The 17,028-nt window shown below is 43.5% G+C and overlaps 1 protein-coding gene across 1 annotated transcript; it reads left to right on the top strand.

Annotated features, from left to right (window-relative positions):
- The first annotated feature begins 15,069 nt into the window (after positions 1-15,069).
- LOC136522879 (probable long-chain-alcohol O-fatty-acyltransferase 4) lies at positions 15,070-16,574 on the top strand. Its single transcript, XM_066516675.1, has one exon. It carries the CDS (start codon positions 15,115-15,117, stop codon positions 16,093-16,095), a length of 981 nt encoding a protein of 326 aa, XP_066372772.1. The 5' UTR covers positions 15,070-15,114; the 3' UTR covers positions 16,096-16,574.
- The last annotated feature ends 454 nt before the right edge of the window (positions 16,575-17,028 follow it).

Consider the following 17,028-nt stretch of genomic DNA (forward strand, 5'->3'; position numbering starts at 1 on the left):
TCCGATCGAACCTCACTATTGATGATAATATATTAGACTCAAAACTGTTTGTAGAATCATTTATATTAGATAGTCGATTTGTTCACATGTTATACTCTTTTCATCAAACTTATCGGCTCGACGCTTTATATCAATCATGTTACATTTAGCCGATGATGCTTTCTGATGTTCCATGAGCATCGGTTATTTTGATTCGTATCATTATCATTTAATATTAGCCAATAATCCTTGATTTAAAGATCTTTGTTTCATAGATACGTTAGATATCGACTATTTAGTCGATAGCCTCATTGAATCGGCTATCTAGCCGTACATTTGGAACTGTTTGGTGCAACACCGATATGTTCCACCTTAAATTATTGATAAGATTTTCTCTCTTTGTCAAATACAGGTCAAATTGACTGGTACATCGTTGGGTTTTTAGAATTGACTGGTCCTGTATTGAAGCCAAGTAGATCTCTGGTTTTGTTTCACTCAGATCTTCTGGCTTGCTGTGTGTTGATCACATCGTCACATTTTTGTGTCAACACCTGCCCTCACCAGCTATGTAGGATTTGATCAAGTAGGACCTTCCCAGGTGCACCTTCCTTAGCATGTAGGCTGGGACCAACCGAGATGCTCCCACATGCACCAACCCGAGCATGCTGGTTGGGAGCAACCCACTCCTCAGCATGCTGAGAGATCTTGGCATCAAGGCTCAAGTGCACAATATGACTACTACCAGTAGCAGTATGAGGAAGTCTCCAGTGGCCACCAGGGAGGACGCATGTCCTTCTCTGCCCATGGCTACCACGACCACCCCATAGGTTATCATGAGCAGCAAATGGAGTATGCTCGTTTCAACACCAGGCTCACCACCATCGAGGAGAACTAGCAGGAGATCCGGAACACTCTTCACCAACATTCCCAATGGCAAGAAAAAGCAGGACAACGCCTCCTCGCCATCCAGCAACAGGAGAATGATAATTGGAACTACTTGTTTGTCCATCTCCACATTGACCACCCGCCTCGATGAAGGACCATAGCAACACTCAGCTTGGGCGAGGAGCCCCCATTTACCTAAGGTAAGTTTTCTTTCCCGTATTTTTTTTATTTTCTTTAGTTTATTTAATTTTCGAATTTCTAACCAAGAAAATAAAATAAAAAATTGCCTTTGTCTTTTATATATATATATATATTACTATGGTATGATCTAAAAAGAGAAAACCAAATAAAAAGAGTACGTATATAGTTTGCTTAAGGTGTGCTTTAGTTTGTTTTTAAGAGTCAATAAATAAATAGAACTTGAAGATGATCTCACATGATGGAAATGATGAATAGTTGCTCTGTTATAATTTCTTTCAAGTACCTAGTTTTGAGCCTTGAATTCTCCCGAGTTTTGGATGAGATTGATTTGACATAAGAATTTGCTCTTAACTTGAAACTCGTGGGTAGCATATGCTTAATCTAAGTCTAGGTAATTGACGGATATGATATGAAAAGGTCTAAGCTGCTATTTATCTTGTTCCAAGTGATACTAAATTCTGGAGATTTCTTTTGAAATACATAAAAATATCACATGATGAGATTCTGTATGACAAAGCTTGAATTCCTACCAGAGCCAAACATGTTTATCTAGGCTAGAAAAACTTCCACTTATATGCTACTTGTTTTTGCATTGAGTTTATTCAAGCTTTGTTGATGCCTTATGAGAGGTTTGTCATACTCTTAAAATCAAGATCACGTACACACCACCCACATATGCACTACTCCTACACTAGGGGTAGGCGTAAAAACATACCTTCCATCTAGATCCACCCAGAAATGTTTTACTCCTACATTAGGAGAAAACACCAAAAATATGCTTCATAGGTTTCCACCAAATAAATGCTTCAAGTTCTTATTGCTATCTCTCAAAAGTTTGTTGCAGAAAAGAGGCATGGGCTATGCAAAAGATATTTATAAAAAAAAGAAGAGAAGAAGAAAGAAGAATTGAAAAAAATGGACAAGTGTCCAAAGTATTAAAACAATGGGTACTTAGATGCCCGCCTGAAAAAAAAAGATGAATAAGATTGCCCATGTTTTCTTGCAATTGTTTCCAAGTTTAAAATGAGGGATATGTTTTCAAGGAGCATAGTAGAATTAGGCTAGCCACCATATATATCCACCATATTCCATACACATGCACATCTTGATTTGATTGTATGACTTAACTTTCTTTGGATCCGAGGTTTGACTTTACAATATATGTATTGCAAGTATGCTCCCTTCGTGCAATTACCACTACTATGAGCTACACATAATCATTAGTTATAGGAGAAGAAAAGGTATAACATCATTCATTACCTTGGTGAGGATCCATAAATGCCACATATATGAGAGACTTGAGAGTGTCATACAAAGGAATCTCTGAGTTTTTATTTTGAAAACTTATAAAACTCCAGAATAATGGTTGAACAAAAGAACCTGAGACATAGTGCTTGACTTAATCATTCTGTCTTTCAATTGCTCAAGAACCAAGTGAAAGCTAGAAAGCCCCATTGTTGAAGGTAATATGGGTAAGTTTGAAAGTTAGATGGATGAATTTTAATCCGTAGGAGAATTCTTGTTTGAACGCATGTGTACTTTTGAGGAGTTGTAAAAATTCTAAACTCATGATCCATTGCTAAGTTTGGCATTGCTCAGGGACGAGCAAAGGTTAAGCTTGGGGGAGTTTGTTGACGGTAGTTACCATCCATCATAAACCGTCAACATACCATGAATAAATGCATAAACAGGATCACCAACATAGACTTAGGGGTTTTAACTAACAATTTCCATGAGTTTTGGTGAATCTGTGTTTTCAGCAGGGTTATTTCATAAAATCGTCATGGAGGATCAAATCGTCAAATAAAATCACGTTTATCCACGGTGAAACGGACACCAGAAGGTTCCAGAAGACTCGAGAGGACTCCACACCAAACGGAGGCCAAGCCACTACCAGGTAGGGCTAGTCGGCCCCACCTAGAGGCTGCTCGACCCTTGGGGGACCCACCTATCAGCCTCCTTCGTATGTTGGTTTCCCACTGCCTCCTAGGATGCATCTACGCTGGCCTTTAAGTCAGTTTAATCCAAGGGCTCACGTTGGACGCTCCGGTCTATATAACCAGCCCCTGACCCCCCTCTAGAGCACGCTGCCACAATGAAAGGATCAAGATGCCCAAGAGGGGGCTGAATTTGGCTAATTCTAAATTTCTTTGCAATAATTAAGTCCTATGGTTAGCCCAATTAACCCCTTGTGTCTAGAAAGTGTTTCTATTGATCTACCGCACAAAAGTTTAGCAACCTATGTTCCAATCCTACTCTAGTATGGCAATTCTATGAATATAAATGACAAGAATTGAATTGCTCAAAGTAAAGATAGAAGGAGGAATGCGGCGATGTTTTGCTGAGGTATCGGAGAGTCGCCATTCCCCACTAGTCCTCATTGGAGCACCCGTGCAAGGGTGTAGCTCCCCCTTGTCCACGCAAGGATCAAGTGCTCTTTACGGGTTGATTCTTTGACACTCTGTCGCGGTGAATCACCCACAACCGCTCACAATTTGAGTTGGGTCATCCACAAGCTCTGTCGGATGATCACCAAGCTCTCAATCACCACCAAGCCATCTAGGTGATGGCGATCACCAAGAGTAACAAGCACAGACTCTCACTTGACCACGACAAGCCTAATGAGAAGGGTGAATGCACGCTTTGCTACTCTTGCTTTCACTAATAAGGGCTCTCTTTGGGATTCTCATATCTCAATCACCTCACTAGGACCTTGCTCTTCTTGGCACTCTCAAATATGTTTCTCAGCTGTTGGAATGAGCAAAAGTACCCCCACACATGAATGGAGAAAGTATTTATAACCATGGCTGAAAAACGAACCATTATGTGCCTCTGCGGGGTGACCGGATGCTCTGGTCATGTTGACCGGATGCTCTGGTCAATTCTCCCCGAACTCTAGTGTTTCAACACTGACCGGACACGTCCTGTCATGATTTTCCCTCTTTGGAACCTTACTGGAGTCGACCAGACACTGGGACTCAGTGTCCGGTCACTTCACCTCTCAGTGTCTGGTCGCACCAGACGATTTTACCTTAATCAAATGAACTGACCGGACTCTACGATAGCGTCTGGTCACTCTGGAGCCAATGTCCAGTCAGTATTTGACCCTCCAATCACTTCCAACTCTCGACCATATGTGAATGAAGTTTGCTCCAATGGATCTATGGGCTTTTTAGGAGCTACCTAGTGCTAGATTTAGCAAGTGTGCACCACACCTAACTCATTAGACTCACCTAGGTCAAGCTACCCGTCCATACCCCCTTAATAGTATGGCCAAAGGAAAAACAAAGTCCTAAACTACTCTAAGTGTCTCTTCCACTCCAATCGACACTTAGAATTAGTCCATCCTTAACCTTGTCGTCCATCCTTTGAAAACTGAAATGATTTTCATCATAGGGGCATGACCACAACGATAGCCCAATCGATCTCCATTACCATGACCTAACTTAATTGCCTCTGCAAAACATACGTTAGTCATAGTAATCATGTATTGTCATTAATCATTAAAACCCAACTAGGGGCCTAGATGCTTTCACATAAGTCAAGAGTAGACCAGAAATTAGGGTTTCTAGAGAGAAGAGAATAGAGCTCCAATTCTTCAAGTTTCTAGTATAGGCTAGCTAGCAAGGTTTAATTAGAGTTTGGACTATCGCTCAGGATCCCGGATCTATCGTCTGGAGACTTGTATAGCCATTGTATCTCTTTATTTATGACTTTATGCTACTTCAATATTATGTTTCTACTTTGCTCTAGTAATATGCTTGATATAGTTATGATTAATGATGAATATATGCATATGTTCACAGAGCTCTTAGCTTAGTTCTCGAGAGAGTTAAGTGGTCGGCATTATGTAAGCATGGTGCTTAGATATTGTTTGCCTACGGATGCCTTCCACACTCTAGGTCATGTGGTAGATCATAGATGTGACACTCCCATTGAGTCCTTTATAGTCCACTCCATGTTTGTAGAGCACATAGAACGTGATTGCGAAGGAAGGCAAGCTCTGTTCTTAATCTTCCTTAGTAATGTTCCTTATGCGTAGATCCAAAGTTAGTTATACTATAGATGAGAGTGTATATACTCGGGTGTACAAAAGACTTAGTAGATAAGTAACGACTTAGGAATCTTTTGCTCTTAACAAATCTCCTGCTTAGCCTTACTATATTTTATGAGTATCTATTTCTATCTCTGGAATACCATTATTATCTTACACTTATCATTTATTTATCACTTGACTTACCCCTGCCATAGCATGAGAGTGGTTTTATCATAAGTATACATATTTGTCAATATCTCTATGCCAACACAACCCCATAGCTCCTCCCTGTGGATAAAATATAAATAACGATACTCGGTATACTCCCGGGTGAAATGTGAAGGGACCATGACGCCTAAGAGGGGGGTGAATTAGGCAACTTAAAATTCTAACTCTAAACTATGGCCTCTTTTTCTAACCTTAGCAAAACCTATGCAAAAGATAAACTATCTAAATGTGCAACTACGGTTTTGCTAGTGTGTTGTTATCTCTACCGCAAAAGGAGTAATTCAATAAATGCAAATGCGGAAGCTAAAGAGCAAGGTAGAGATATGCAAACTCCCACCGACGACTCCGGTATTTTTACTGAGGTATCGAGAAGCGCGCAAGCTTCCCCCTAGTCCTCGTTGGAGCCCCTCGCAAGGGCCAAGCTCCCAGTCGGGTCACTCTGTGGATAGCCTCGGGCCTTCCCCACGCGCAAGTGGGTCTCCAATGTGCCTTCCGGCAAGCCTCTCCCGGATGCTCTCCGCCGTATTCACTATCAAGCTTCCGGCCAAAACGCCGCGGGCCTTGTTCCCTCTGGTACACGGTGGTGGCCACACCATAAATGTGGTTGGTGTGATCTCGCAAGACTAAAAGCCCCTACAATATACAATAATGGTGCTCACAGGCATCGAGTGGTAAGAGGTATGCAAACCTCACTAAACACTAGGCCTAAACCTAGAGCAAGCGCATAAGCAGTGGTCTAATCAACCTAAGCACTTTGCAAAGCACCTACGCTAATCACCTAATGAATCACTAAGCACTATGCAAGTGGAGATCACTAAAATGGTATATCAACACCCTTGGTATGTTTCCTCAGCTCCACACTACTCAAATGGCTGGTTGGGGGGTCTATTTATAAGCCCCACTGAGAAAGTAGCCATTGGGGACGAAATTCCGCTTTTCTGCTACTGACCGGACTCTGACTAGCGTCCGTTCAACACTGACCGGACACGTCCGATCATGAAAACGGCTCTCTAGAATCTTACTGATGTTGACCAGACTCTGGCACTCAGCGTCCTGTGTAGCGTCCGGTGCAATGTCCTGTGCATCGGAGCATCCGGTGCAGCATCCTGTGCAGCTTCCGGTCGCTGCTGTTGACTCTGTTGTTGCCGAGCCTCTTGATCAAAGCATCCGGTGCAACGTCCTGTGCATCAGAGCGTCTAGTGCAGCGTCCTATGTAGCGTCCTGTCACCTCTGTGAGCTCGTTTCTTCGCGATCTTGCGTCCGGCTTGGTTCCTATCTTCGTGCTTGGACTTTGCTTGATATCTTGGGTCTTCTCTTATGCTTCTAAGGTCTTGCTTATGGTGTTGATCATCGGATCATCATGTCACCTTTGTCCAAGTCACGTCTTGCATCCTATTGAACTACAAAATAATCACTTACAAATTCATTAGTCCAATTTGGTTGTGTTGGTCATCAAACACCAAAATCCAAAGTAAATGAGCCTAGGGTCCATTTTCCTTACAATCTCCCCCTTTTTGGTGATTGATGACAACACAACCAAAGCAAGCAAATAATAGAATTTTGAAATTTAAAAACTACCTACTTGCTAGGATGCAATGCAAGGGGCAAGATTATATGATGCTAAAAGATACTTCTTGTAAAACTAAGGAATAACACATAAAAACTTATCTTGCCCTTGCAAATGTCCCCATGTGGCATTATGGATTTAAGCCTTGCTTTCTATAAATTCTCCCCATTCCATAGGCAATCCATAATCCACTCTCCTCCCTTTCTCGGACCATTGCCACTTGTAGACCATTATAGTCTAGCTTTTGGTCCTACAAATTAATGCTTGCTTTTGGTTCTAAAAATTCTTCCCCTTTGGAATCAAACACCGAAAAGGAAGACATTAGTAGCACAAGGGAGGGTCAAACTTTATGATCATTTGTGTGTAGAGTGGAATAGGTCACAAAATTTGACTCTCACATTATATAGATTAAGCTCCCCCTAAATATATGCATACATATGGTAGAAGGCAAAGCATATGCATAATTGGCAAATTATTGCTCAAGGAAATTTAATCTATATAATGCATGGAGAAAGCATATAAATATCAAAATGAAATCAATATGATGATATTGGTTTAGAAATACCACATGTGGAACCTAATTTGATTTCTACCACTTGCAATAGGTGGTGGATATTTGAAGTATGATGCTTAACTCCAAGGACTCTATTTTCCTTGCAATGAGACTACTACACATATGATAAGCTTGAAAAGGTGTTAGTCTCAAGGCATCCAACTTGTAGAGTAACCTCCCCCTAAATTTGTGCACACAAGTGTGGAATACTTGTAAGAATCATGCACATTGATTTTAGAATCAAAATACCACTTGAAAGATGATATCACATGAATGTGAGAGTCATTTTCAAAGATGATATTCGGGAGAGATTATCTACAATTTGGACTTTAGCACATATTAGATGAACAATTGTAAGACAAGCTATGTGTCGTGCTCCTAAATAATTTAAAACCATGTAGGTTTGCTCCAAGGGTTAAGAATGAAACCGAACAAGCCTACCATAAGATATACCTAGTATATGCATGACAAAAGATATAAGCATGCAAATGCAAACCTAGGCATGAAAAACAACTAGATGCTTAAGGATACCAATTTGTAAGAAATACTACTTAAAGGAAGTACCAATTGAGAGTAATGACATCTAGTTACCTAACATGGGAAGGGGAATATGGGTCCATAGTATTCACTAACCCACTTGGCAATGATTTTGTCCATCATGATGCACACCATGAAATGCACCCATACTTTCCCAAGTCTCCAAATTTCCCGAAGTCCATTGGACTTCTCACTTCTCTTTCGGGATCCAAACCTTCTTGGTGCTCCTCATGTTGGAAATGATCTCCTTTGGCACCCAAAAGCGTTTGACCCCATTGTTGGCTTGCTTGTTCACCTTGATGGCCACCACCTTGTCATTTTTCTTCTTCTTCAAGAGATAAGGTGTGGAGGCCTTCTTGTCCACCTTGTTTGTGTAGGTGTTGGAGAGCTTGCTTGTTTGCTTCTTCTCTTTCTTCTTTGCTCCTCCCCCGTTCTTCACCTTGCACTCATAGGACTTGCGACCTTCCTTGTGGCACACGTAACAAACCACGGTTTGTCCTTCATCAAGCTTCTTCACTCCCTTTATGGTGTTATCTTGATGAAGTTGGGTTTGCTTCGCCTTGCCTTTCACTTGAGTCAAATCCTTGGCGAGGCGAGCTACTTCTTGCTTGAGTTGCTCATTCTCCCTTGCAACCTCTTGTGTGCATGTATCTACAACAACTTTCTCAACACAAAATTGGTTGCACAAAGGTGAGTCTAAACATAAATCATTACAAGAAGTAGAGGCATCCTTTTTAGACATGTTAAAGATAGAACTTTTCTTTTTAGATGCCTTGGTGGGGGTTGTACTAATGGCTTCAATATTAGCAACTTTATTAGTTAGCTCATCACAATGTTTGCACATGGTTTCCATTTTTGCAAGCAAACTTTTATAAGCATCTTGTGAGCTAGCTAACTTTTCTTTTAATTTTTTATTTTTCTTTACAAGTTGCTCATCATTGATTGTGCATTCATTTGTTGTTGCACTAGCCTTAAGTTGCTCAATTTTAATAGATAGTTCAACATTGAGATTTGCAAAGTTCTCATATTGTTCAAGCAAAGTTTTGTATGCTTCTTGTGAACTATCTAGCTTTTCTTTTAAACTTTTGAGCTTCTTTTGTTAACTAGTGCAAACTTTAGCATAATTAAGATTTTGTTGCACAATTTCATCATAAGAAGGCATATCATCATCACTATCACTCTCACTAGAGGATGAGCTTTCGTTACCTCGTGCCATAAGGCACACACGAGAAGAGCTTGAAGATGAGTGCTTGTGGTCATGTCTCTTGTGATGGTGTTCTTCTTCACTTGAAGAATCATCCCATGATCTTATTGATGTGAGGGCTTGGTTCTTGCATGCCTTCTTCTTTGTCTTGGGTGTGGGCTTGTTTGGACAAACTTCCACAAAGTGCCCCAATTCGCCGCATCCATAGCATCCTCTCTTTCTTTGCTCATTTCTTTGATTGGTGAAAATGATATCTTGAATTTAGATGGGCACACCCTTGACATTGAGCCTTTGGATCATCTTCTCCACCTTGTTGATTAATTTGATTGATTCTTCATCAAGGTCGGAGGTGGAGGAGGAAGATTGATCATCATCACTTGAATCTTCATCATCATCATCGTCCTCATCTTCTTCTTCTTCTTCATTTGAGGAGCCTGAGCTTGAGCTTGTCTCAACTTGCTTGCCCTTTATCTTCTTTTTCTCGCTACATGCGAGAGCTTTGCCTTTGCTTGATGAAGAAGCTTCTTCTTGACCCATCTTCCATGACATTTCAAATGCCACTATCTTGCCAATGACTATGCCCAGGGTCATGGTGCTCAAGTCCTCCATATTGTGAAGGATGGTGATGATGCTTGCATATTTCTTTTGTGGTAGCACGGAGATGATCTTCCTCATGATGTCCGCATCATCTAGCTTTATTAATCCTATTGAATGGAGCTCATTGATAATTAGATTCAAACAAGAATACATATCACGAACAAGCTCATCATCATTCATTATAAAGGAATCATAATTTTGTTTAGGTAGACAATGTTTTTGCTCACGTTCATTACTTGTGCCATCATGGAGCTCTTGGAGTTTTAACCAAATTTCATGTGCCGTATTTAAAGTGAACACTTGGTTAAACACATCCATGCTAAATGATTCAAACAAGCAATTTTTAGCTCTAGCATTGAAATACATTTCTTTTTCATCACTCTTAGTGGGTTTTTCAGGATTCTTGATGGGTTTCATCCCATCATGAGTGACTCTCCATACACCCAAATCAACCGCCTCAAGGTGGCAAGCCATTCTAGCCTTATAGTAAGAGAAGTTAGTGCCGTCAAAGTGCGGAGGCCTAGAGATATCCATCCCAACCACTCTACATAGCGTCGGCTCAACAGCGGTTAAGCCAAAGGTCCAAATTGAGCCAACCGGCTCTGATACTAATTGAAGGGACCGTGACACATAAGAGGGGGGGTGAATTAGGCAACTTAAAATTCTAACTCTAAACTATGGCCTCTTTTTCTAACCTTAGCAAAACCTATGCAAAAGATAAACTATCTAAATGTGCAACTATGGTTTTGCTAGTGTGTTGCTATCTCTACCGCAAAAGGAGTAATTCAATAAATGTAAATGCGGAAGCTAAAGAGCAAGGTAGAGATATGCAAACTCCCATCGGCGACTCTGGTATTTTTACCGAGGTATCCAGAAGCACGCAAGCTTCCCCCTAGTCCTCGTTGGAGCCCCTCGCAAGGAATCCCTCGCAAGGGCCAAGCTCCCGGTCGGGTCACTCCGTGGATAGCCTCGGGCCTTCCCCACGTGCAAGTGGGTCTCTGATGTGCCTTCCGGCAAGCCTCTCCCGGATGCTCCTCGCCCCTCTCACTATCAAGCTTCCGGCTGAAACGCCACGGGCCTTGTTCCCTCCGGTACATGGTGGCGTCCACACCACAAACATGGTTGGTGTGATCTCGCAAGACTAAAAGCCCCTCCAATGTATAACAATGGTGCTCACAAGCACCAAGTGGTAAGAGGTATGAAAACCTCACTAAACACTAGGCCTAAACCTAGAGCAAGCGCATAAGCGGTGGTCTAATCAACCTAAGCACTTCGCAAAGCACCAACGCTAATCACCTAATGAATCACTAAGCACTCTGCAAGTGGAGATCACTAAAATGGTGTATCAACACCCTTGGTATGTTTCCTCAGCTCCACACTACTCAAATGGCTGGTTGGGGGTCTATTTATAAGCCCCACTGAGAAAGTAGCCGTTGGAGATGAAATCCCACTTTTCTGCTACTGACCGGACTCTGACCAGCGTCCGGTCAACACTGACCGGACGTGTCCGGTCATGAAAACGGCTCTCTAGAACCTTACTAATGTTGATCGGACTCTGGCACTCAGCGTCCTATACAGCGTCCGATGCAGCGTCCTGTGCATCGGAGCGTCCGGTGCAGCATTCTGTGCAGCATCCGATCACTGTTGTTGACTCTGCTGTTGCCGAGCCTCTTGATCTCAGCGTCCGGTGCAGCGTCCTATGCATCGGAGCATCTGGTGCAGCGTCCTATGCAGCGTCTGGTGCAGCGTCCTATCACCTCTGTGAGCTCGTTTCTTCACGATCTTGCGTCCGGCTTGGTTCATATCTTCGTGCTTGGATTTTGCTTGATATCTTGGGTCTTCTCTTGTGCTTCTAAGGTCTTGCTTATGGTGTTGATCATCGGATCATCACGTCGCCTTCGTCCAAGTCACGCCTTGCATCCTATTGAACTACAAAATAATCACTTGCAAATTCATTAGTCCAATTTGGTTGTGTTGGTCATCAAACACCAAAATCGAAAGTAAATGAGCCTAGGGTCCATTTTCCTTACAAAATGGTACAATGGTATATTATTTGTATGCTTGTGGATACCTTATATATAGTTTACAAGTGTTCTCATAATTACCAACAACGCATTCCTGGCATCATGCTAGGGATGACAAATTAGTTAAGAGTGATGCTAAGAAATGTCAACAGGTCCCTCAACCCCCCGGTGATTGCCTCAAAAAAAGACGTAAACACTCACATGATATTTGTAGTCTTTTTCGTTGGTACAAAAGGCTTGGTAATCGTGATGTATTTGGCTCCGCATTCATGCACCATGTCCCTGGCTAGAAGACCGCTAGACTAGCGGATCCATCGCTAGCCAAGTGACGACTAATAGAAAAATTGTTGCAATCTAGAATCATAGATGGATGCAACGTCCATGGAGCCTTAGGGTTGCACTAATATGTTGTGTGAATATTTCTTAAGGCTCTGTTTGGAATGACTTATATAACAATTTATTCTAATTTAATCATGATTATTGAGTACCTAATAGCGGGGTTACCTTAATCCCTAGATTAGCGTCGTAATAGCTTGATTAACCTCCCTGATTGACTCTCCTAATCTGCTAGGGGCTCACAGGTAGTGGATGCACTCGCCCTCTCCGCCCCCCACCGTTGGATAACAAGAAAGGCCCATTGGGCCCGAGATGACTCGAGCAACGGGGTGCCTCATCATTTTGGTAGGGTGCCTCTAGCCAGGACGAGGGTCAAGCCCCTCGCTCGTGAACTTGAGGTTTCTCGAGTGGCCTTACCCAGGCTTCGGTGCTGACGCCCACGACCGACTAAGGGTGGTTCAGGAGCATTAGCCCCATCTCCTATCGTCTTGGGTGACCTTCATGCAGTGATGTTGGGAATCTTTTGGTATGCTATGATGGGTGCCCATGGCCCTAGCAAAGCTCTGTCCCCTCGCCCCTCACGAGGCCTTGTTGGCTATTCTCGGCATAGGTTCACGCAAGGCATGAAACAACACGGCAGCGAGAACACGCGACCTCTCTATGTTGAGGAAGCCATGGGACCCATGTTAGATTCTCTTGGGAAAACTTCTCTCTCCTTGTCATATGATGGATGCTAAGGGAAGGAAGGACCTGTGAGAGACACAAGAGAAACTCTAGGCTCTAATGACTAGTTCGAGACATCTAAAGGTGATGTCAGGAAACATTCCAGGGCTGTCGGCCACAACCATGAAGGATGGAACATTGGACGCCTCCAATGACTCCAAGACTAGACGTGCAAAACCCTAGAGCTTCCTTGAGAGCCAAGGAAGCCATGAAACAATACGCCTTGTACTCCCCTTGGCCTTTGAGATATAAGGCTGGGCAGGGGCTCCCTTAGAGGGGGACGAATCCCAAAAAAACCCTAGATCAGAACTAGCTCAAGGCTCTCCTACCATCTTTGTCTCTTTCGTTGGAAGAACTCGCTTGAGCACTCTAACACGAAGAAGTGGCTTGATGGACTTAGGGCTTTGAGGACCAAACTAGGATAAACAATTTGTGTCTTGAGTGTTAACCATTGAAGTCCCACACATCGACCCAACAATCGTTCCACTAATCACTAGCCAGCATGGCTACAAACCCACGGCAATGATTTTCTTATAAGCCGCGTCTAAAAAATCTTTGGCATAAAGAATAAGGAATGTTTAACAATCCTGATTATTATGGTTATCTGGAGTGTAAAAGGCCAATATGTCATTCTTCTTTAGATCACCTGCGTTGCCCTTGACTTTCTTGGTCATCTCTCAACCATTTGAGACTCCCATGCCACTAAGGCCAGCGCCCTATATTGCCTTGTCCTTCCTCGCCCATCTCCTTCCTTCCTCAGCAATCTCCCCATCGTCGATAGATTCTGCTTCGAACTCGCCTTTTTCTGAGTGGGCGCATTGAGGGAGCAAAGAGCAGGGACCCTTCGATCGACGACTGAGGCTAGCGCAATAGCGGTGGGGAAGCGGGTTGCTGCCGACTAAGCTTAGTGCAGTGGTAGCGGGGAAGCGAATGAGGAGTAGAGGGTCGGGTGCGACGGAGCTGATTTTCATCTAGAACATGATTTTAAGTGGTCCCAAACACGCCCTAGAGCATCTCCAAGAGTTTTCAAAACCCACTCCTTATTTTCACTCCCAATCTTTCCACACATGAGAAAATTGATCTAATCCATGCGAAAATATAACACATGTATTGATCATCCAATCTAGAAGTGGAAGGACGTGGGAAGAATATAGAGTATGGACGAGGTTTCCAATACAAATGTACAATAGAAAAATCAAACATAAAAATGGTTAGGGTGATTCGAAAATAGTCTCGGACACTTCTTATGCAAAATTGTATTTTAATTTTTAGGAGCGAGATTTTAAAAATAGTTTGAGACTAACAAATGTGATCCCAACTTTTCTTAGTCAGTTGGAAAACTCATTGATTTACTAATTGTTTTTAAAACTCTTAGAGATAAATTGTTTGTTTAACTCTAGAGATGCTTTTATGACTACTAGAGTATTATTCTTGTTCCTTCGGAACTCGAGCCACATCGATGATACTAGTGACCATGCGAGTTTTAAGTTAGGTCAATATTCTTTACTTTTTTATGTGCCAATCATAGGTACTCCCTCTATCATAAAATAGAAGTCATTATGAGATGTGTGCAGATCAAACTTTCTTAACTTTAACTTGATTCGTAGAAAATACGTGCAACATTTATATCTCCAAATAAGTTTATTATGAAAATATATTCAACGATCTACCTAATAATATTATTTAAGTATTATAAATATTAATATTTTTTAATATATATTTGGTTAAAGTTAAAAGTGTTTGACTTCTCGGGAAGTGAGGATAACATATATTTTGCGAGGGAGGGGTATTTCTTATTTGAAGTCAACATGGATCTGAAGTCGTTGTGTAAATCTACAAGAAAATATCAGGCTGAAATTGACAGGAAAACGAAACTAAAGCACCGTGATGGTTCCTCGAAGCTAAACAAACTGTTGTGCACGAAAGCGCATTTCAAAGTCCAAACGGATTGGCTGAGTCGTGAGCATCATGCCATCATCCAATGATCGAGCTCTGGTTTTCCAGAGGGGCGGCGTTGGCCATCGCCGTTGAACCAAAGGAGGCGAACATTCTATTGACCTTATTTCGATTGGTCTTGGTCACAAAGTCACAATCCACTGCAACTTAAATGGCACGACAACGCACAGATTCTGGTGTACATATATCAAGCCCTGTGCCCCCCGAGAGCTCCAAGCCTCCAACCCGTAGACCGTAGTGACAGCCCACAGGCCACAGTGCACGCGCGCAAAGGCCTTTCGCGACGCCATGCACCACTCCGTCGCCACCGTCCCCTTGGCGGTCACCGCCGCCATGCTTTACGCGCGCTTCGCTGCTTCCTCCACCCGCCCTGGCCTTTGCCGCTTCTTTGCGCTCATCCCGGTGCTTGCCCTTCTTCTCGTGCTCCCCTTCCTCATTCCGCTGTACGGCGTCCGGGGACTCGTTGCCTTCTTCCTTGTCTGGCTCGGCGAGTTCAAGCTCCTCCTCCTTGCCTTGGGCCACGGCCCGCTTGACCCTCACATCCGTCCTCTCCCATTTGTGTTCACTGCCGCGCTTCCAGTCAAGCTCCGGCAGATCTCCAAGGATGCTGATGTCATAAAGACGAAGACGGTCCTCCTATCTTCTAGTATCAAGTTCGCTGTCACGGCGGTGATTGTCCACCACCTCCACCACTCTAAGGAACGGACACACCCTTATGCCGCTTTCGTCCTCTTCGGCGTCATCACCTATTGCATCCTCGATTCCGTGCTGCCGTGCCTCGCCGCGACGGGGAGGGCACTAGGCATGGAGCTGGAGCCGCAGTTCAACAAGCCATACCTCTCGGCCTCGCTTGAAGACTTTTGGGGCCGGCGGTGGAACCTCATGGTGTCAGCAGTGCTCCGACCATCTGTCTACAACCCCGTCCGTGCACGCCTCGGCGTCCCCGCTGGCGTGCTAGCCACCTTCCTCGTGTCAGGCCTTATGCACGAGGTGGTGGCATACTACCTCACGTTCCGGGCGCCAACGGGGCAGGTCACGGCGTTCTTCGTGCTGCACGGCGCGTCTATGTGCGCCGAGCGGTGGTGCGCTTGTAGGTGGAGCGCGAGGCCACCGCGTGTGGTGGCGACGCCGCTGGTCGTGGCGTTCGTGGTGAGCACAGCGTGCTGGCTGTTCTTGCCTGCTATCTTCGGCGGTGGGATGGATGATCTCTATCTCGCCGAGGCCGCTGCACTTGCGTCATCCTTCCGTGATGTCGGGGCAGGTTCCTAGGGCTCGGCAGCCTCGGTTCTTATTGTTTAATTACATGTGGTCGATTAATGGACGTCGTGGATTAGTCGTCCAGTCAGTACTACGTAGGGTCCAAGTCCAACATGCTGCCTCGACTCGATTTGATGGCTAGTCGATCAGCTTGAACGACTAAGCGCCCTCTAATCGTGATTAGTCTTTCCTGTTTTGGTTGTCAAGTCCACCACTGCACAGACCGAGCGGTATCTGGTTCTTCTCCTGGCTTCCCTGCCTTCCTCAAGTCTGCTCCGGTGGCCTCTATCTGCTGCTGGCGCCACGGCTCACTGCCAAGACGACGATCGTCTTCTCGCTAGTCGCTACCACCGCTATTTGCTGAAGTTTCGACGGAATCAAAAAGGTAGAATCGTAATCATAAAATACGATCCCTAATCGAATGCATACATTTGTCTCATACGTGATGGGTTGGAGAGAAGAGATATATTTTACATTCTAGAGGGGTTATAATTTTGGAGATGCTATTGTTTGTGATACAAAAGTTTCTATATCAATGAGAAATAAATGCCCTGCCTTAGAGTGCAGTTTGGATTTACATAATTGAAAGTAACCAATTAATTTTGCTTCCGTCCTGATGACGAACTGCAGATGTTCCCCCTCTAGAAGTCTACATCAAGAAATGTGTTGTGCTATTGTGCTTCTTCCCTCCTTTGCAAATTCATATGAACTAAAGCATCCGAAGATTGGAACTTGGAAGGCTAATAAAATCAAGATTATCAGTAAAGAGGTGCAATCACAATTAGCTTTTGACCGACTTATGAATAGGTACACCAAGCAAAGAGATGATTCGGTGCATCTCGGCTCATAAAAAAAGGTTTGGTCACCGTTGAAGCAAATTTATGTGCCTAAGAAAAAAAAAGAAGGTTCCTTTTGCTCCTATGGATGCCATAAAACAAACATCTG

The sequence above is a fragment of the Miscanthus floridulus genome, chromosome 18 (assembly GCF_019320115.1).
Source record: "Miscanthus floridulus cultivar M001 chromosome 18, ASM1932011v1, whole genome shotgun sequence".
Classification (NCBI taxonomy): domain Eukaryota; kingdom Viridiplantae; phylum Streptophyta; class Magnoliopsida; order Poales; family Poaceae; genus Miscanthus; species Miscanthus floridulus.

What these genes read in the sequence shown, in the direction of transcription:
- LOC136522879 (XM_066516675.1), top strand. Translation starts at nt 15,115, where the DNA reads ATGCACCACTCCGTCGCCACCGTCCCCTTGGCGGTCACCGCCGCCATG.